This window comes from Thamnophis sirtalis, unplaced genomic scaffold (assembly GCF_051295495.1).
Source record: "Thamnophis sirtalis isolate CommonGarterSnake01/CBP01778 unplaced genomic scaffold, rThaSir2_p1.2 scaffold_6, whole genome shotgun sequence".
NCBI classification, from domain to species: Eukaryota; Metazoa; Chordata; class Lepidosauria; order Squamata; family Natricidae; genus Thamnophis; species Thamnophis sirtalis.
The window spans coordinates 21,183,999-21,205,178 of NW_028261386.1; the positions used below are offsets into that span (position 1 = coordinate 21,183,999).

A 21,180-nucleotide genomic window follows, 5' to 3' on the forward strand; every position below is an offset into this window, starting at 1 on the left:
ATCATAAAATTACACTGGTTGAAATTCGCTTCCCTCAAAAGTGCAGGAATACTGTCTGTAATGCATTAAAATCAAAATTAGTACCTTTTGTTTTAGATATCACCTTTTTCCTCTTTGGCTCCTCCTGTTTTTAAGTGTTCAAAGGGCAGAGTGATTTCAGATTTCAGGAGGCAATGTTAACTTTTTACCGTGACTGTGTCTCCTCCCTTTGCAATCATGTTTTTTATGTACTATTCGTCCAGAGGTCGAATTCTGAATACTTGTAGGGAAAGAGAAGCAAGAGGCAGAAATGAAACAGGGCAGAGACATACAAACCACTTAAAACATATTTTATACATATATTGACTAAAGAGGTAATCTTTGCTATCAAAATAGTTTGCAAGTTATTTTTTTGCCAAGAATTTTTGCAAATAAACTTTTATAGCTAAAAGTTCTTATTCAGTAAACCTCACAAGCCAATGGCTGACCAATTTTTAAAAGACCTTGAAGATTCAGGTGTGAGGGAGCCCTCTGAAATGAGACCTTTGGTGATCAAATGGATTGAAGAGCGGTTTCCAGGAGTCGAGTCAATACCAACACAAACCCTCCAACAGTGGATGGAAGATAAACCGGGAGAGCTTCTCCTTCTTGTAAGTTGCTTTCTCCTTTGCTGAATCATTATTTTTTCTGTTGGATATGCAGAAAGTTTTCCAATATGTTAGTAAGATAAAGGTCATTAGGTTATATCAATAGATAGGACAGTCCTGTAAAGCCACCATGTCACATGAAATACTATGCTGACAAATCTTCAGGTTTTTTTATTTCTTTTCTCAGATTGATTCATATCATTTCTGTAACCTACCAGCCTTCAGGCTTCCTGGTTTTATTTTCTGAGGTTTGGTAATACAGTATAAAAATTGTCAGGAGAGCGGACCTGTAGAGATAGCAATAGCACTTAAACTTATATACTACACCATAGTGCTTCATAGCACTTTCTGGGCAGTTTACAATGTCAGCGTATTGCCTCCAACAGTCTGGGTACTCATTTAACTGACCTCAAAAGGATGGAAGGATGAGTTAACCTTGATTCTGTCAGGATTGAACTCTAAGCTGTGGGCAGAGTCAGCCTGCAGTACTGGATTCTAACCACCCCATCGCCAGATACATGAGAGGCTGCAATCTTATTCTTGCAGGGAAAGGAGGACTTCTTTTCAAGTGGCAGTCTAATGAATCCAACTAAAAGTTTTAGACCCTCCAAACTAAATATCTTATTTCCAATGCCAGATCAGCTACTCATTAAACAGTTGAAGCAATGTGTAAGTAAACATTAATATGGAAGAACATAATTTCAGAGTTGCCCAAATCTCTAAAAGAAAATTTCAAAAGAAAATGCAATGCTCCAGACAGATCACAAGAGGGCAGTGGTCTGCTACTATTCCCCAAGTCACTATAAAGAGTCTGGAGAACGTTCAGATCAGATTTCTAAAGAAAAAATGTATCTTTATCAACATACACTGAAAAATAATTGAACAGTGAAAGTAACTTGTACAGGAAAATAAAGGAAGCAACACTTAGCACACCACAGAAAATAGAAATAAAAATCTTAATACCAATGGCTGGATTACAGTACATTTTATCTATTTCTACATTCCTGAGGTGAATAGTTCCTGGTTCAGTTTCCTGGCCTTCCAAATGTTTATCAGTGTCCGCAGGGAAAAATATTGTCTCCTCCTTTTCCATCTTTTCTCCACAGACTTTTCTATTTAAAAAACAAAATGTTCTCTACCTTCAGTGGAGGAAGGGTCTGGGATAACCTGTACATGACATAGTGCAAGTCTTTTGCATACAAGGATGTGAATTGTGAATCTGAGTCTGCAGTTGTCCATGCAGGCTAAATTCACAGGAACATCCTTGATAAAAGTGCCATCATCCTGAAATGTATTATAAAAACAAAGCTGAGAGGGGGTGGCTTGAGTTAATCTCCACCAGCTCCTCTGAATTACTCTGTGATTAGTGGTGCAATGGTAGTCTGTGGAAACTGCATCTCACTAACCAGAAGTTCCATCCAACAGTGCTGATTTCTCTGGTTAGCTGGATGGCAAGAACATTAACACTCTTAATGTATTCTCCATCCCACCACTGCATAGTCTTTTTTCCGAGTGATGAAAGAAATGTCCTTCTGGGTTCAGCTCCAAGTGGGGAAAAAGACACTGGAGACATGGAGGCTGCTTGGAAAGATGGTTTATTGTGGACAGGACCACATGGCTTGAGTGGTGAACAGAAAAGGTGATCACATGCTTCAATGTTGGTGGAGAAGAAGGGAAGGGCTGAGGGAGGGGCTTGCTAGGCTTTTTATAACCTGTTCAGTCCCACCTCTTTTTCCTGTTCCTGTGTAAGAAATGTATTCTAATTGGTTGTCAGACTCCCATAGGGCCATGCAGGGGCAACTCTCTAGGCTGTGTTTTAAATCCAGGTTTGGTTGAGTTCTCAGATGCCATGTGGCCAGTTGAGTAAAGGGGCAATATTATCATGCCTTAATCCCTTCCCCCTGGAGCTGAAGTGGAGAAGTCTTTATTATGTAAAGGGACTAGCTTGGCCTTCTTAATGGCCCATTGACAAAGTGGGGAAGGGCAGAAAGCTACAGGCAGCTATTCTGTCTTTTAAAACGTGTTTCTTTCTTTTCACATCCAGAGAAATATTCTGCCTTTTCAATATTTCCTAGGATATTTCATTTTTCTGGGAGAGGGCTGGGTGATAACTTCCTACACGAGTTAGCCAGAATGGCTTCTGAAAGAAATACAGTTAAATTTCTAGATATGGCTTGTCTTGAGGGATTTCAGAGCCATCGTGAACTTGCAGCCATTGTTATCTGGCCCACACATGCAGTGTAGAACCCATGCTGGATTTGGTTTGCTGTTGATAGGCCTTTGAAATAATCCAGGTCATGAAACATTCTGCACATGTCTTCGTGGAATTATACTTTGCTGACCTAGGCTATAGTAACAGAATCATGAAAGCCTGGTTGTATTTGCCCATATCCCAGTGATTTAGGGAGGAGTCAGTCTGAAGCTCTTTCTCACACTCTCTGTTTCCTGGGCTTAAAGCACATTTTTGTGACTATAATCTCTGTTTAGCCTCTCCCAACTCATCTCTGTAGTTCTCTATACATGTTTAGCTAGAGTGACTCTAGCTAAATTAGATCTAATTTAAAAGATCTCTCTGTAACTCTGCTGTCATGAGTTGATGGCTGCCATACATCTCTGCAGCAATTGAGACAGCTAAAATGTCTTAGGCAAAAAATCTGATGGATCTGGTTTTCTAAAAGTGTTTGAGAATTTCCATCTTGTTTGTCATTAAAACTGTTGGATACAGGCTGAACTGTAGAACACAAAAATGAGTAGGTAAGTGATTCTTGTAACATGTTTCCTCTTCTAGTAGAGCTAAGTAGATGCCTTCAGGAGTACAGAGCAAAGAATCAGATAGGTGGAAGCTGCAGCACAGGTGAAAGTCATCAAACATGAAGCGAGGCATATTTAAGTCTCGTGTGAAATCCTATTCTATGACAGTAGATGCAAAAGGGTTATTTCTTTGTATCTATTGATTCAAGCTCTACAAGGCTGATGAACTCAGGAAACAAGAAACACTGGGATTTTCAGAAAGATCATTATTGGCAGGTAACATAATAGAACCGTAAAGACTGTCAGGGCCAGTGGCCTGCTCAACATATACCGAGCATGAGGAAGGAGTTACTCTGAGCCTCTTTCTCACGCTTCCCCCCCTCCCCTATGCTGAGATGCCTCTTTTGCAATAGCCCTATTTCCTCCTCTACTTTCCCAGAACCTGTTAGACATTCCAGCATTGTTATGTCTGCCCAAAAGATGCCAGTGATGCTTTTTTTGTATTGTGCAGTATCTCTTCCATCAACATGTTGCAGGGAAGACAACAGTGAGAAGCTTACAATGAGCGATTTTCATAGTCCTTTGGGGACAAAGTTGAGCAAGACTTGGGGTATCAGGACAGGAGAGGGCTGTACCCACTTGCTCAATTCTTGCTCCACCCAGCTGATTAAATCAAACAGTGTGCCTAGCTCATGGTTAAGGGAGATGTGTTTCCTTAAGTGTCTGATCCACTAAGCCTACCTGCTTAAAAGAAATCTTATTATAATGTCTTTACTGAAAAGGGGCTTTTTGTACCCAGAAGATCTCTGTAATTATAGACCAACTTCAAATATTCCTTTCCTGAGTACGATGATCAAGGAAGCAGTGGCTTTGCAATTCCATACACAGATAGTCCTCAACTTACAATGGAGTCTGTTCATTACAGCTGCAAGTCATAATTTCATTATGTAAGGCAGTGTTTCTCAACCTTGGCAACTTGAAGATGTCCGGACTTCAATTCCTAGAATTCCCCAGCCAGCAAATGCTGGCTGGGGAATTCTGGGAGTTGAAGTCCGGACATCTTCAAGTTGTCAAGGTTGAGAAACACTGATGTAAGGTGTCCGCAGAATCACTTTGCTTAACAACCCTCATTCCTGCTCTCCCAAATGCAGCCATTAAGTGACCAGATGGATGGGTCATTAAGCCTCAGGTACTTCAGCAGTGGAGGAGTCTTGGGAGTCTTAATGCAGGCTCAGGCTTGCACTGCACTACCTCCCCAGCTCACATATAGCCTGCTCTGGGTGTCCCAAGGCCTCCACTACCCCGAGGCACCCTGTGTTTCCTTTCTAGCCTCTGGAAGCAACCATCCCACCACACAGCTGCGTACAGAGTCTAGGCTGCAGGGCTTCTTCCCAGAAGTGGGCACACTTTCCAAATGGCTTCTGCTTCAGGGACAACTACATAGGGAGGCTGAGAGGCAGAGCAGTTTGTCCTCTTTTGCCAATGCAATCTCTGGAGCTTAACCGTTTTTAAAATGTATTAAATTAAGTGATTAAGGGTAACTTTCAGTTTCATTAATATTTTTCAAAGAAAGGGTTTTTTTTTTGTCAGTTTTAAACTAGAGTTATCCCAAAGAATCAGATTCTCATGACAATTGTGGTCACATTTTTCTTATTCTTACGTGTGTGTGTGTGTATATATATATATATATTAGATTTTTTACAACCCCTGGTAAGCCCCAATTATGGGAGGAAGCTAACTGCTTCCATCATCTGTCTATCGGCTCGTCACAAGAGTCCATCACGACAGAAACCCAATATTTTTACTGTTGCCTTTGTTATATTTGTGTTTTTTTATTTGTGCTGATAAATAAATAAAGGGAGACTAGTATAGATCTATTTCAAGCTATTTAGCTCTCATCAGCTAGCCATACCCTTACTGGGATTTGAACCTGGGCTGTATTACATTAGGCCACAGGCTCTTATCCGTTATCAGCGAAGCCAGGGTGAAAGGTATCTATTAGATTTTTTACAACCCCTTTGATTTGATTTGATTTTGATTTTATTGACATTTGTAGGCCGCCCTTTTCCCTGAGGGGACTCAGGGCGGCTCACATAAAATCGGGGAAGGGGAAATACAGACAATAACAAAGACACATATAATAAAAACAGTAACCAACATGCATTCATCATTCGGGAGGGGCAACTATCTTCATCCCCAGGCCTGACGGGCTAGCCAGTTCTTCAAGGCTGTGCGGAAGGCCTGGACGGTGGTGAGGGTACGAATCTCCACGGGGAGTTCGTTCCAAAGGGTCGGGGCGACTACTGAGAAGGCCCTCCTCCTGGTAAGCCCCAATTATGGGAGGAAGCTAACTGCTTCCAGCACAAATTATATATATATAATTTGTGCTGATAAATAAATAAAGGGAGACTAGTATAGATCTATTTCAAGCTATTTATATATATATATATATTGTCACAACCCCTGGTATGCCCCAATTATGGGAGGAAGCTAATATTGGACAGAAACCCAATATTATTACTGTTGTCTTTGTTATAGACAACACAAATGTAACACACACACACACACACCACACACACACATATATGTTATATTTGTGTGTGTGTGTGTGTATATATATATATATATTCTCCCCCCCCTTCTCTCTCTGTGTGTGTCTCTCCCTGTCTCTCTCTCATTTATATGCTGCCCATTTCATTTTCATCCATCTCTTAATAGCACGTATTCTGTGCTGTACAGTTTCAAATATTAACCTCTTCCAAACAAGATACATTGCTAGAAATATCACCAAGCTTTTTTTAATCTGGAGAAAAAAATATTACCACAAATTATTTAATACCAATTGGTAAATACTGAATTTGTTCCAATTTTTGTATATCTGGAATATTTACAGCATGGCGCCATCTCTCCAAATCTATTTAAAAGGAGCATTACATATATCAACAACTTATGTTCAGTTCTTATCCCCTGAATACATTGGATATCACCAGACTGTTTTATTAATGTTAACGTTTTCAGCACCATTATTTTATTTGCCAAAAAGAAAGAACGTATATCAAAATGCCATATTAACAGTATTCTGAAATGACATTTCATTGCATTTCATTTGCATATTTGCATTATCAGTCCTGCTTTTCTTCACTACAGTATCTGGATTTCTGTTGCTAATTTCTCAAGTTTCCCTGTACTTGTCAGCTTCACTTGCTTTCCTCCTTGACAGAAGAAAGGTAGTTTCAGGGAAATGATAATAGGCACCCAGAAAAAACTGACAATGAAAGTGGAGGCATATAAATTTAATAAATGAATAAATTATTGTGGGAAGGAATTGCTGACTTCCAAACCAGACATACATATGAACTTTCCAAATCCATTCATTTAGCCATTGTGTAAGACAGTGTTGGACTAGGTGGTCTGATAGGCTTAATAGGATTAATTCATCAAAGCTTTCCTCACATTTGTATATTCTTCTGTTGCCTAGCAGTTAATTTCTATCAGCTATCCATTCAGCAACACCTAGCTAGCATAATCAGGGCAGGATCTGTTTCTCTCCTGCCAACTGCTATTTTTGCTTTAATGGCTTCCCATATATTTCTTGAATTCACGTGATTCCAAGTCAGATGCGGGAGAGGACAGGCAACTATCCTAAATGCAGACAGTTGCGAAATCAGATCTATCTCAAAATGCATTGCCCTATGGCGGACACTTCCCCCCTCTGGCTTCTTTAATATTGATAGGCGACACATGTGAAAGGGGGGATATGTGTTGCAGCTGTTTCACCACATAGCTTCTCCTACAAAGCCTTTTCAACCCTGCAAAACCATTGTGCGACGCCTGGAGCAAGTTTTGACAGATGGCTTAGCTTGTCAGTCTTGCTAGCCATCAAAAGTCATTGTATAGTCATTATCTCCAAAGTGATAACGTCATTAAGAGTAACAAGTTGCTTAACAAGTGCAGCTGTGATGCATCACTAGCCCATTCCCTGGTGTTTATGGTGCTACTGGTAGCTGAGAGCTTATGACAAGCTCCCTAGCATGCAAATGATCTGCTTCCTGGAACATTTAAAACAGTCCTCTTCAGATTACACAAATACTTAAAGTGGTCGAGTCTCTGGACTTTGTAAAGTGTTTCATTTCCAAACAGAGGACATTTCCTGTTCTTTCTTCACAGTAAGGTTCCCAGCCTGGCTTGCTTGAATTTACTTGAATGAGGTGTAACTGCAAGTCCCAACATAAGGGGAGGGGTGAAGGGAGGGGATGAGAGTGTCCTCTAGTTCAGTGTTTTTCAACCACTGTGCCGCGGCACACTAGTGTGCCGTGACATAGTGTAAGGTGTGCCGTGGGAAAAAGACTTTATATATAGTCAATATAGGCACAGAGTTAAATTTTTTTAACATTTTCTAATGGTGGTGTGCCTCGTGATTTTTTTCATGAAAAAAGTGTGCCTTTGCACAAAAAAGGTTGAAAAACACTGCTCTAGTTGCCTCTAGGTAGGAGAACTAGCAAAAGCCTTACAACATCCTGAAATGAGAAGTGTCATGAAAAGGGCTCAGTGAAAGCCACATTAAATTTGGGGGCAGTCAGATCAAAAATAGCGTGGCACTCTGCTTACTGAACCAGATTCTCTTGCCTAAAGAGGTTAACACAACCCCTGTGGTTAACCACAAAGCCCAAATGCAAAGCTTCAGTTGACATTCCTTTGCTGCATTATTTTTAAACCTTCCATTTATAATAGCAGCCTTGAAATATCCATCTGGACTTTTTTTAGTAGTGGTTTTGTTTATTTTTATACAATGAGCTGTTATAAATGTTTCAACCTATAATCCTACCCAATCTATTGGTTCATTTAGGAAACAAGTTACAAAACCTTCTAAAAAGGACTTATTCTTAGTTTTTGCTTAAAATGAAATTGTAACTTTTAGTTAAGAGGCTTTCGTGGTTAGCAAACTCTTATTATCACAGCAAAAAGAATGGAATCCCTCCCCAGTAAACATAATCTCTGGGTTAAAAGGAGAGAGTAAACCAGATTCACTTTCAATCCTGATTTCTTTTTCACATGAGAAGTCAGTGCCCTGTAAAAGACTTCGGTGGAACAGAAAATAAATGTTGGCATATCATTCCTGCCAATCAAAAGCTGGAAACATTTTTTAGGGGGGGGGGAGAAAAGAAAAATCAAATAGTTAAATGTAGCTCAGCATGCGGATCTGAGATAGCTCAGGAAGCATGGATGGACTAGAGGTGGAGATCAAGAAGGTGAGGGAGACCTGCAGTTCAGATTCTTCCCTCCTCTAGCAGCCATTTGGGAACCATTCCACCTGTGGAAGGAAGGAAGGAAGGAAGGAAGGAAGGAAGGAAGGAAGGAAGGAAGGAAGGAAGGAAGGAAGGAAGGAAGGAAGGAAGGAAGGAAGGAAGGGCTAACATTCTTGTGGCTAAGTATGCCATGGCAGCAAAAAATAAGGAGTCTGGTGGCCTTTTAATAAAATATATCAGCTAGAAAAGTTGCTACAGGACTCCCCTGAATTTTTGACTAAAGGTTGCCTAAGTTGAAAAGAGAACATAGAAGAAGAAAATGACAATCCACTTGTGCCAATGTTATCTTCTGAGTCAAATCTAACTCTAGGGAGTTTTTAATTTTACCTTTATTGCTTTCTAGATGTTCATCAAGACGCATTATAGAAAAATAAAAATAAAGAGAAAATGCAATATATGTAGTAATTCATTTTGCCTGCTGAAGTATTCAAGATAGTGAAAACTGAATAAAGTCAAATGCCATTTTGACTGCTTGGATTATACGCTGCCCTTTGCTACCAGCCTACTCATTTCAGTTCTGTTCATTTCTCTTTTTATGCATCACACAAAGCTCAAAAAGACAGTTTGGTCATATAAATCAGAATAGGGCATTTATTCCCAATTTAGCATGCTTTGAAATACTGTCTTCCTTTTTAACCAATGCCCCATATTTAAAATTAACATTCTATGTGAGGCCAGGATTGGTATCTCCTCTTTCTTTTGAACTGCATAGGATTTTCACCCTTTTTCTAGTTAGCAAGACCATGACTAACTTTGTAAGTGATCACAAAGTTTGTCTTTTTATGATAAGACCTGATGTAGCTGCTTTCTTGATATCCTGTTAGCCGGAGAATTTGACTATGAATCCCTTTCCATTTTTTTTTTCAGGAGAATCATGAAGATATTTGTGTACAGTGTGCTCAAAGTTTGGTATATTTCCTCCAGAATTTCCTATGCACTCGTCAAATCTGATTCTACTGTGACTAATTTTTGATCTTCAAAACTATCACAGATATTGCCAATTATAATAATACTCTGTTGTTGTAATGATGATAATAACAATAACAATAACAATAATAATAATAATAATAATGCATGTGAGGGAATTGAAATGCCCAATGGCCAATTAATTAAATGCAAAGAAAATGAAGCCTACAAATACTTAGGCATTCTGCAGTTGGATAACATCAAGCATGGAGAAGTAAAAACTATTGTCAGGCGAGAGTACACCAACAGAGTTAGGAAAATTTTGAAATCTAAATTGAATGGTGGAAATACAATCAAGGCCATAAATACCTGGGCAATACCAGTTATAAGATACACAGCTGGTATAGTTAACTGGACACAAGCTGATTTGGACATTTTGGACCGAAAAACCAGGAAACTAATGACAATGCACTACAGTTTACATCCACGTGGTGATACTGATAGACTATACCTGCCCCGAAAATCAGGTGGCAGAGGATTATTACAAGTCAAGCAAACAGTTGAAGAAGAAAAACATGCACTGGCTGATTATTTAAAAGAAAGTCAAGAACATCTATTAATCGAAGTAAAGAACAAAAATCTACTGACGAAACAAGAATACAGAAAAGATGTGATAAAATCAAGAATGGAGAGTTGGCAGAACAAAGCACTGCATGGCCAATTTCTGGAAAAAATAAAAGATAAAGTGGACAGTGAACAAACTTGGTTATGGTTAACAACAGGTACATTAAAGAAAGAAACAGAGTCACTAATCCTGGCTGCGCAAGAACAAGCTATCCGCACAAATGCCATTAAGGCCAAAATCGAAAAATCCTCTGATGATGCCAAATGCAGACTTTGCAAAGAAGCTGATGAAACTGTTGATCACATACTCAGCTGCTGTAAAAAAATCGCGCAGACTGATTATAAATTGCAGCACAATTCAGTAGCACAAATGATCCATTGGAATTTGTGCAAAAATTATAATATTAAAACAGCAACAAACTGGTGGGAACATCAGCCTGAAAAAGTCACCGAAAATCAGATGGTCAAGATCTTGTGGGATTTCCGTATACAAACCGACAAAATACTGGCGCATAATACACCAGACATCACACTGGTTGAGAAAAATAAGGTCACAATCATAGACATCACAATACCAGGAGATAGCAGGGTCGCCGAGAAGGAACATGAAAAAATCACAAGATACCAGGACTTAAAAATCGAAATTCAACGACTATGGCACAAACCAGCAGTGATAATTCCAGTGGTAATTGGCACACTGGGTGCTATTCCAAAAGCACTGGAATTACATTTAAAACAGTTAAAAATTGACAAAATCACCATCAGTCAAATGCAAAAAGGCGCACTGCTTGGATCTGCACGCATATTACGAAAATACGTTATGACGTCCTAGGCCCCTGGGTGGGGCCCGACTAGTAACCAATGCCAAATCCGGCGAAACAACTGGCCGCTGTGATACAATTGTATAATAATAATGCACACAATCAGGATTTCTACCAAATGCTAGACTAGGGGGATTGGGTAGTTTACAATTTAGCCATTGTCATAGCATGATCATTACATTAAGCAATAATATTTTTATATATTTGGGCACAATAGTTATGTGAATACAGAAATTATGCTTCATTAATTTAGGCTAAGTGTGTTAAGACTCAGCAACTTTATTTCTCCTTTTAAACATGGGAAAATCTGTCTTTTAAACATGGGAAAATCTGCAGCATTCCTTGTACGTTTTTTCTATGGTTCATAGCAGCAAAATGCCTGGAGCAAAATGTAGGCTACTGTAGATGGAAGTATCTTTCTTGGCATATGTGTATAATCATACATATGCCAGGAAAGATACCTCCATCTACAGTGCATATATGTCTATGAATAAACTGGAGCAGGATGTAATAGCTTTCTCCAAACTATCTGTTGTTTTTAGTTGCAAAGTCATGACATGACCCCATGGACAACGTTCCTCTAGGCCTTCATGTGCTCTACCATCCTCTAGAGTCCATTTAAGCTCACACCTACTGCTTCGATGACTCCATCCAGCCACCTCATTCTCTGTCATCCCCCTTCTTCTTTTGCCTTCAATCTTTCCCAGAATTAGGCTCTTCTCCAGTGAGTCCTTCATTCATTAAGTGGCCAAAGTATTTGAGCTTCATCTTCAGGATCTGGCCTTCTAATCCAGGGTTGATCTCTAGGATCACTGGTTTGATTGCCTTACAGTCCAAGGGACTTGCAGAAGTCTTCTCCAGCACCATATTTCAAAGGCCTCAATTCTTTGGCGCGCAGCCTTTCTTATGGTCCAACTTTCACAGCCATACATTGCAACTGGGAAAACTATAGCCTTGACTATATGCACTTTTGTTGGCAGGGTGATTTCAAGATTATCTAGAAATCTTCAAATATATTTCTAGCATATGTCCTGTAAAATGTGTAGAAACACCCCCAAAAATTACTTTCAACCAGGTCATAGAAGCAGGGTGTGCATGCAAGATGCTTATTTATAACCACTGGGATGTAGCCTGCAATTTCTTTACTCTTCCTCTGTCATTACACATCAACAGCTGAAAGATCATAGGGAAGCGCTGCCTGAAATGATGCAGGGAACATACTTGATTAGAGATCTGAATGTTCTGCCAGTTCTGTTTTGGGGAATCATAAGGAACAAAGGTGATGAGGCACAGTTTACAAAAACTCCATTGTATAACAAGTCTAGTTTCTTAAATTGCTCTCTTGAGCTACTGTTTCAATCAAATGATTTACTATCTCTTGATTCAGTTTTTACTCTGAAGATGAAGCATTAAACAGCATCTGTTCACACAACATCTTGAATCACCAACTAGCCTACTACATTTTAGCCAACAAGGTGGCAAAAAAGGCAACTTGGATGGTCATCTAAAAGTTTGGCATAGGGTATAAACCAAGAAAATTCATTAATTGTTAAACATGGATCATGTTATAAATACCTATCTGGCTCAAAGAAACAACCTTTCCCCCTCACATTTGTAGCAGTTGTGAAGCTTTACCGATCTTCTAGTAACCATAGCCAGTTCAGTGGGTTTTTTTTAATGGGTCACTGATTAATACTTGGGCAGACTTCCTATCTTACACCCTTAAAGCAGTGCTCCATTCAGTTGGGTGATTTTAGTTCTGCTAAAATGAACCCTTCTTATTCTCCCAGGCATCAAAACTGAATGCTGTCGTTCTGGGCAAACCTAATCAGTTGCTTGATTGAGAGCCCTCTCAGCAAAACCCAGTAAAGACTGTTCAAAGGGCTCCATTACTGCCTCTCTTTTTTAAATCTCAGATCTCTTTAGGCTACAGGTACAGTGATACAGGAAGAAGCAGGAGAAGGCATAAAATTACAAGAAGCAATACATGTGTCCATAATATTGTGTAAACAGAACTGCATTGTGTCCGAGAACAGGAATAAGTTTCCTGAGTGGAATTGTTTTTTTAAATTATACTGATATAATTTGCTATCTTTACCTTTGCTTTATTGACTTGATTGAATTTCATTGATTGTTATGAGCTTCCCAGACTTGTTGAGAGTTGGGCAGCATATATTTAATAAATTATTACAGTTGGTCCCACAATCAACCAGATGTTTAGACTGGATTTGGCATTTTATCCACCTATCGAATCCTTCCCAAGACCTGGGATAGGCAAATCTTGTTTGATGGTGTTAAAGGTATCATCACAGGATATGAACTGTTCCAAGTAAAGCTGCCTTTTGCAGTTGATTGATGATGATTTTGTCCATGCTGATGGTATTCAAATGGTGCTTCAGTTGATTTTAAGTGATTGCAACAAGGCACTTATTACTATTACTACTATCTTTACTTTCTTTTGCTACAGTCATTCCACTTTTATTTGCAGATCTTTTCTTTTCACAATTTTCTTCATTTCTTTATCTTCTATTCTCCTGCTCTGGGTTCTGCTGTGTTCACTATCCAGATATCTTTGTCTTTCTTATTGGCAATCGATAAGTCTGGGATGCTATGTGGCAGGTGTTTGTCTGTTTGAATTCTAAAGCCCTAGAGCACTTTAGGTTCTTCATTTTCTATCACCCATTTTCTATCATTCAAGTTCCTATCACCCATCTCCTCCCACTTAGATCACACAAAACTTTTGCACTGTATAAAACTGCTTCCTAGCAAGGACCTGTCGTCTTGGGAATCAAGGGGCTGCAGTTATATATCCCAGACATGGATATGATTTGATTGCTTATTTGTACCCTATGACTATCATTAAGTGTTGTACCTTATGATTCTTGAGGAATGTATCTTGTCTTTTTATGTACACTGAGAACATATGCACCAAAGACAAATTCCTTGTGTGTCCAATCACACTTGGCCAATAAAGAATTCTATTCTATTCTATTCTATTCTATTCTATTCCTTTGTTTATTTTGTGGTCCCACCAGTTCTTGCTTGCAGGCAAAATGTATTTCTTGCAGATATTCCAGTGCATCATTGTTGCTACTTTTTCATGCTCTTGTCTGTAGTCAGTCTGTGTGCCATCTTCTTGCAGCAGCTTAACCAGGTGGTCGACAGTTTATTCAGCTTCTTTGCTGAGGTGGCACTTGCTGTCTGTTGCTGTCTTTTCAATTCTGGCTTTGTATGCATTTGTTCTTAAGAATTGGTCTTGTGTAGCCAGAATTAGTCTTTTTTTAAACTTTCCTGTTCTTAGATTCAGATTCAGATTCAGATTTAATTTATTTGTATGCCGCCCTTCTCCGGGAGGGACTCAGGGCGGCGAACAACTCAAAAGGGGAAAGGGGATACAAACACAATACATATAATTAAAATACACAAGAGTCATACGGCCATACAAGTCGAGAGGGGAGGGGAACTCATCAACCCCAGGCCTGCCGGCACAGCCAGGTTTTGACGGCTTTTCGGAAGGCCTGGAGAGAGGTGAGGGTCCGAATCCCTGCGGGGAGTTCATTCCAGAGGGCCGGAGCTGCAACAGAGAAGGCCCTCCCCCGGGTAGTAGCCAGATGGCATTGGCTGGTAGACGGAACCCGGAGGAGGCCGACCCTTAGTCATTGCCAGGTTATCTGATTTATTATGTATGTTCTACTAATACTGAATTATTACTATTTACAGTTTACATCACAATTTTTTTTCTATCTGAAAATTGAAGACTATACTACCGATTTTTTGCAGGAGATGCCCAGAGAACTAAAAAAAAAAAAAAAACCCCCCAAAAAAAACCCACCAGAGGGTTGAGGGTATCTGAAAATTGTTCTTTCCAATATAATATATAATTTGCAAGCTTTGCTGTTATCTTGGAACCATTCTCCACTAGCCTACTTTTGCTGAGTTACCTCCTAACTTATGCAGACTGGAAGCTTGGTAATCTTTGGAGAAAAAATAACCAGACTTATGATATGTCTTTCTTTTACTCCATCTTCTTAAGCAGTAATCCTGCTGTCAGGAAGGAACACAAAGAAAGGAAAAAGATGGGATGGGGATTCCCTTGGTGATTCTGCTCAGTCCTTTCAAGATTTTCATTTGCTTATTCCTTTGGTCTTAGGATACTCGAAGTCCAGCAGAATTTGAAGTCAGCCACTTGCCAGAAGCAATCTTAGTTCCTCCTGAAACGGATGCTGTAAAGGAAAATTTCAAAGCGTGGTTCGAACAAGGTATGGTAAAAAAAAAATATCTAGAAAGCATTGGCCTGCTTTATGAAGTTTTCAAATGAACCGGGCTATACCAGTGTTTAGACACATGATCGAGATATGCTTAAATACTATTGAGACAATTTTCATCAAGCAGAATTGAATTTCTCCCTTAAATCATCCATGATTTCAGTTGTTGTATACTCCTAGATTTCTAAAAGGTCATACGTATACACTATGGTGCAAAAGGCTGAGAGTTGGAAGACTTGGAAAATTCTCTTTTTCATTGCAACAATATGGCCAGGAACCAGGCTATTGGCCATGAAGGCTTCTAGCTCCATAACGGTTTGCCTAATATCCTATTTCTGCCCCCTCTCTCAGGACCTTTAAATGCAGTAAAAATTATCCGTTATACTTTCCTTTTTACTTCTTATGGTTCTGCCATATATAGATGTTTTCCTATTGCTCTCTTGTTTCTTTCCTTTTGCAAACAACAACAAAAATGTGACATTGCCAACTCTGCTCAACTGGTGAGAAAAAAGATCCTGAATCAAATTGGCCTTCTTTAGTTTTTCACAGCACACTCTTTCTTCTGACTCCTTCCTTTCTATTTTTGGAAATATTGTCCTATCCTTATTTCCCAGTTCCTGAACTCAAGCAAGCCATTATATCAAGCCATTTGCTATAAAAATGTCAATCAGCATGTTCAGTGGGAGAAGCGTACTTACGTATATGTGTAAAACAAGATTTTGAATGGGTGATTGAATAAAAATGTGAGTGACTGGTAATAAGGGTTGTTCTCACATGGTCAAAAGTAAACAACCTGACTTAAATGAGACTGTGACTACACTAAGAAATGGATGAAAAGTATATGTCTGCCTAAAAAGAATAATTTCTTCTGGTTCTTTTTGTAAAGCCAGCAGAAAAAAAATCACAAGTAATTTGAATAGAATAGAATAGAATTCTTTATTGGCCAAGTGTGATTGGACACACAAGGAATTTGTCTTTGGTGCATATGCTCTCAGTATACATAAAGAAAAATAAAATAGTATACATTCATTAAGAATCATAAGATACAACACTTAGTGATAGTCATAGGTTACTAATAAGCAATCAAATTATACTAGGAAACAAATAAAACAATATGAATTTTAAAGATACAAGCAATATGGTTATAGTCATAAGTGGAAAGAGATAGGTAGGAAGAGAAGAATAATAGTAATACAGTCTTAGTAGGTAATATGACAGTGTTGTGGGAATTAGTTGTTTAGCAGAATGATGGCATTCTGGAAAAAACTGTCCTTGTGTCTAGTTGTTCTGGTGTGCAGTGTCCTATAAAACAATTTACAAGAGTGAACAGGCACAGCTAGCTGATTTAATTTAGTTAGAAGAATATCTGGAGTGATGGTATCGAATGCTGAGCTGAAGCCTACAAAGAGGACCCTTGCATAGGTCTTTGGAGATTCAAGATGTTGTAGGATGTAGTGCAGAGCCATATCAATAGCATCATCTGTCGATCTATTTGCTCAGTATGCAAATTGCAGAGGGTCTAACAGCAGATCCGTGATGGTTTTCAAGTGGGACAGCACTAGCTTTTTATAAATTTATGAATACTACTTATTATAAATTGAACTGACATTTGATAAACTGCAGTCAGCCGGAATTCTTTCATAATAGCTTCTTAACTTTTCTTTAATAAAACTTCCTTATGAGAAGTTCCTGGTTTCTGTGTGTCTGTTTAATTAGCTCTTGTTCTAGCCAGCTTGAAGAAGCTAGAGAGAATGAATGAGGACTGAAGGAGAGAAAAGTATGGAAAGCTGTTGGTATAAACTAGTTTTAGCTATATTTTCCTTTTTTTAAATCTAATTTTTCCCTTATGCTTTTAATTTATTTGGTTTACTTGCTTTTTCTCTTTTTGGTATCCTGCATAATTTTGTTTATACCAAAAGAGAACAGTGTGATATGTATCAGCATATATAGCTATGACACTAATTACATATATATAGCTATCGTATATACATATACCTGTGAGTAAGATTTTTATTTTTATTCCATTTCAGAAAATGAAGGGTATCATAGACACATCGTTTGCTACTGCACTGTGGGCTACCGATCATCCATGACAGCTCAGCTCCTGCGTGACTACTTGTGCTGTGAGACAAATAAACATTTCATTACTTCTTCCATGATTTACAATCTTCAAGGAGGTATAGTGAAATGGGCCTCTGAAAAGAGGTGGATGGTAGACCAATATAACAAACCATCATCCAAAATGCATCCCTATAATGAAGTCTGGGCAAAACTCCTAGAGCCAGAGTTCAAGGTGGAGACTAAAGGAAACGTTTAAAGATGGTCTTGAAACAAAAATATTCCAAGCTAGCACATTAATTTCAAAACAGCTTATTTCTCTGAACATTCAACCTGAAAAAAATATTTTAAGGCCCTTTAATCATTCCAAAAGTGGTCCACAAGATAGCCACAGCTCCATAAACTTCAGAATGAAATAGTTAAAGAATTGCACCAAGAAATAATTGGGAAGACTAAACCTCTGGTCCACGTGACTAACTCAGATAGAATCCTGCAATATTATCCTGGGACATGTATGTTTGCCTTCATTCATAATAAATTTTCAGCCAATTTGCCTATGATGCTTGTTGTTTGCTCCGTTTGCTGCAACTTTTCCTTGATGCTGTTTCTGAAATTCCTACAAGATTGGGCGGCATATAAATTTATTAAAAGTTAAAGTTAAATTCCTGAAAAAATATTTCTAAAAATATGATAGAACCCTCACTTGGAGGTTACTGATGCAAAATGTTTTTATATGGCTAAAAATCTTAGGCTCTTTAGTTTTACATAATTTTACAAAGCAGCTTGTTGGTGAGGAGAATGGTAACAATGTTCTTTTTTTTCTGTATTTCTTTTACAATAAGTAGGTCTTTTATTTAAAAAATTATGAAAATACTTCAAAGATTTTTTAAAGAATTTGCTTGGCAATGGTCTCAAAGAGAATTTCATTTTACCATCCAGCTAAAAAATTACCATTAAAAGTAGCACATTTTTGTGATAGCCATATATTCGCCTTAGCATTTTTCTTCAGTGGTCTAATCTTCTGGAGACAATATTTCTTTGAGGATACTACAAATATTTAACTCATATCGTCTATGGTTCTCTATTTTGCAAACCTAGATAAGAGGTCAATATAGTAACTAAGTTTAAAAAGTTGTGAATACAGCCACAATCTCCAGTTGTAGGTTGTTGGATCATTTTGGACCACTGACTAGGTAAGGCTTGGACACTGCCCCCCAGTAGATTATGTTTTTGTGTTTGTGCAACGTAATTGATCAGGACTGAGCTAAATCTGGGTCTCTTTTGTATTAAAACCAACTTTTTTTCCCTGCCCCTGTCTGGGCCCTGTCGTAGTCATAACATGTTATCCTGACCTTGACTCAGTAATGTGTATTCTGCAAATCTGATTTTGGCTCAGGCTATGCCTTCTCTCCTGCTCCTGCTTTCTCTTTAGCCCCAACCAGTTGATGTCTCTTCTTTGCAGTTCTAGGGGGGGAAAAACGTGTCTTAATATATGTCTGTTTACTGCATTGTGCTTTTCATTTTGGCTTTTTGCACCGTGTGAATTGTCCGTCTTCAATGTTGGCAGCTTGAAGATGCATGGACTTTAACTCTATGAATTCCCATGCAAGCCAGCATGGCTTGCATGGGAATTCTGGGCGTTAAAGTCCACATATTTTCCAGATGCCATGGTTGAGAAATGCTGTTCTTATTTTATTTGATTGAAAGAACATTAACAAACATCACGACATTGCTGAGTCCATAGAACATTCAAATCCAGATCAGTTAAACATTTAGCAATGCATTTCCCCAACAACCTAAGCTTCATTATTGTTAACTTTCACTAGACTTTTTATGAGTTAACATGTAGTGCAAATAGAGCTGGTTTCTTTTTGAGCAAGATACCATCCTGTGTATTTTGTGTTGAACGCTTTGGTGTGGTGCCTGTGTTAACAATTACCAGAAACTTACCAGGTAAAAAAAGGGTAATGAAAGTTTCTTAACGCAAACAAAACTTTTCTGCAAGAACTTTTGTGAGGCAAACATCCACAACAAGGAAATGAAAATGAGACGGTCTTGGCTGGACTTTGGCTGTCAGAATCTTCAATATTAGCCAATCCAAAAGAATGCTGTTTTTTTTCTTGTTCAACAAACACTTTTGTCTTTTTTTCTGATATTGAAGAATCTGTTTATCCTTCTCCCTTGCTGAATAGCTAATGGAAAAAAGTCACAAACCCAGTGGTGAGTTCTCACCAGTTTGGCCCAGTTTGGCTGAACCAGTAGTGGTATGGCACCTGGATCGCTACAACTGGCTGCGACACAGGCCTGCCACGCCCCCGAACTGGTTCCTTCGTCGTCGCCGCCATCTTGTTTTTTAGTTCTGCGCATGCACAGAACAATTGTAATTGAACTGCGCATGTGCATGCAAAGCTCGTGCAAGAGTGAAGCGTGCGAGTGACTGAACCAGCAGTAAAGCCGGGAAGAACCCACCCCTGCACAAACCACTCCAGCCATACTAAAAGATTTGCTGGTTAGGGAATTCTGGGAATTGAAGTCTAAGCAACCTAAAGCTGTCAACGTTGAGAAATACTGCTTTTACACACCTTTCTTTCTACATTAAAAAGTCCCAAATACTGTTGCTTTTCCTAGATGGAGAGGAATTTTAACCCCCTAACTATTTTGGTTGCCTTTTTTTGTATTTTTTGTAGCTCAGAGTATTTTGTTTTGAGTATACTGCTGTGTACACGACATCCCTACAATTGTTGCACTACATAAAAGTATTGCTGTCAACCTTTGGCCACATCTAAAGATCTCTCATAATGTGAAGCTGTTTCAGATTCTTTTAGTTCTGTGTTCCCAGACATTGGTGCAATTTGAGCACTGAACCCAAAGAATAGTAGGTGCCCCAGAGGGATGTGGGCCAAATTGATGGAATATGTTGATAAGTCTGCCTATATTAAAGAAAATGACATGTTAGTTACCTGGAGCTTTCTTCTGCTCCAGTCAGGGCAGAATTACCCATTGTGCTAAAAAATTAAATAATCCCTCATATATTGTACATGTACTTGCATGTTTTACAACACTTTCATAAATTAACATCCCTCCCTCTGGGAACAATGTCTTGGATTGGGTAATGTAAGCATCCCTTAGAGTCAATCAAAGCACCCAACAAGAAACTCCCACCCCATTTTTTTTGTTGCTTTATTAGATGAATTAGTGGTATTTCTCAAACTTAGCATCTTTCACATATGTGAACTGAGAAACACTGGTTTAGAGGACTTTCTTCACAAAGGTTGTCAGAACCACTTTCTCTTGTATCAGCTCCTTGGGAAGGGTGAAATATTATATGTAACCTCCAAAGGAGTCCATTATCATCACTGCTAGCTATTTGAAGAACTGTGAAAAATTAAGAGTTAGCACTGAATTCTCCTGTAGTCTTTTTTTATGTGGGGGTAAGACACCCCTAAAACCCCTGTTCAGTTCTGGGTTCTGTTAAGATACAGCCTGTTGTGCCTTAAAATGGCTTCTACTGTACTGTCATAAAATGGATTCTACTGTGCAGCACAGTGGAGTTGTCATGGTAATGGCTTCACAGTACTCCACAAGGGGGCTCCCTCTGATAAGGGGGAAAATCCAACACTAAAAATTATGCTTGGTCTGGACATTTTTCCTCTTATAAATAAATGGCAATGCCGGGTTATCGGCTAGTTGTATGATGCAATATGGAATCACGATAATGGTTTAAATGCTTTCTAGGTTTCCCTCAAATTTTGTAAGAGTAGCGCCTATATGAAGCCTTTGGATACCAATAACATAGAGAAAGAAAGGGAAGAGAGGGAGGGAG

The 21,180-nt window shown here is 38.8% G+C and overlaps 1 protein-coding gene across 1 annotated transcript; it reads left to right on the forward strand.

Moving 5' to 3' along the window:
* Positions 1-237: 237 nt before the first annotated feature.
* Positions 238-17,640, forward strand: LOC148044891 (uncharacterized). Its single transcript, XM_087717348.1, has 3 exons — positions 238-629; positions 15,185-15,293; positions 17,330-17,640. Exons 1-3 carry the CDS (start codon positions 459-461, stop codon positions 17,614-17,616), a joined length of 567 nt encoding a protein of 188 aa, XP_087573474.1. The 5' UTR covers positions 238-458; the 3' UTR covers positions 17,617-17,640.
* The last annotated feature ends 3,540 nt before the right edge of the window (positions 17,641-21,180 follow it).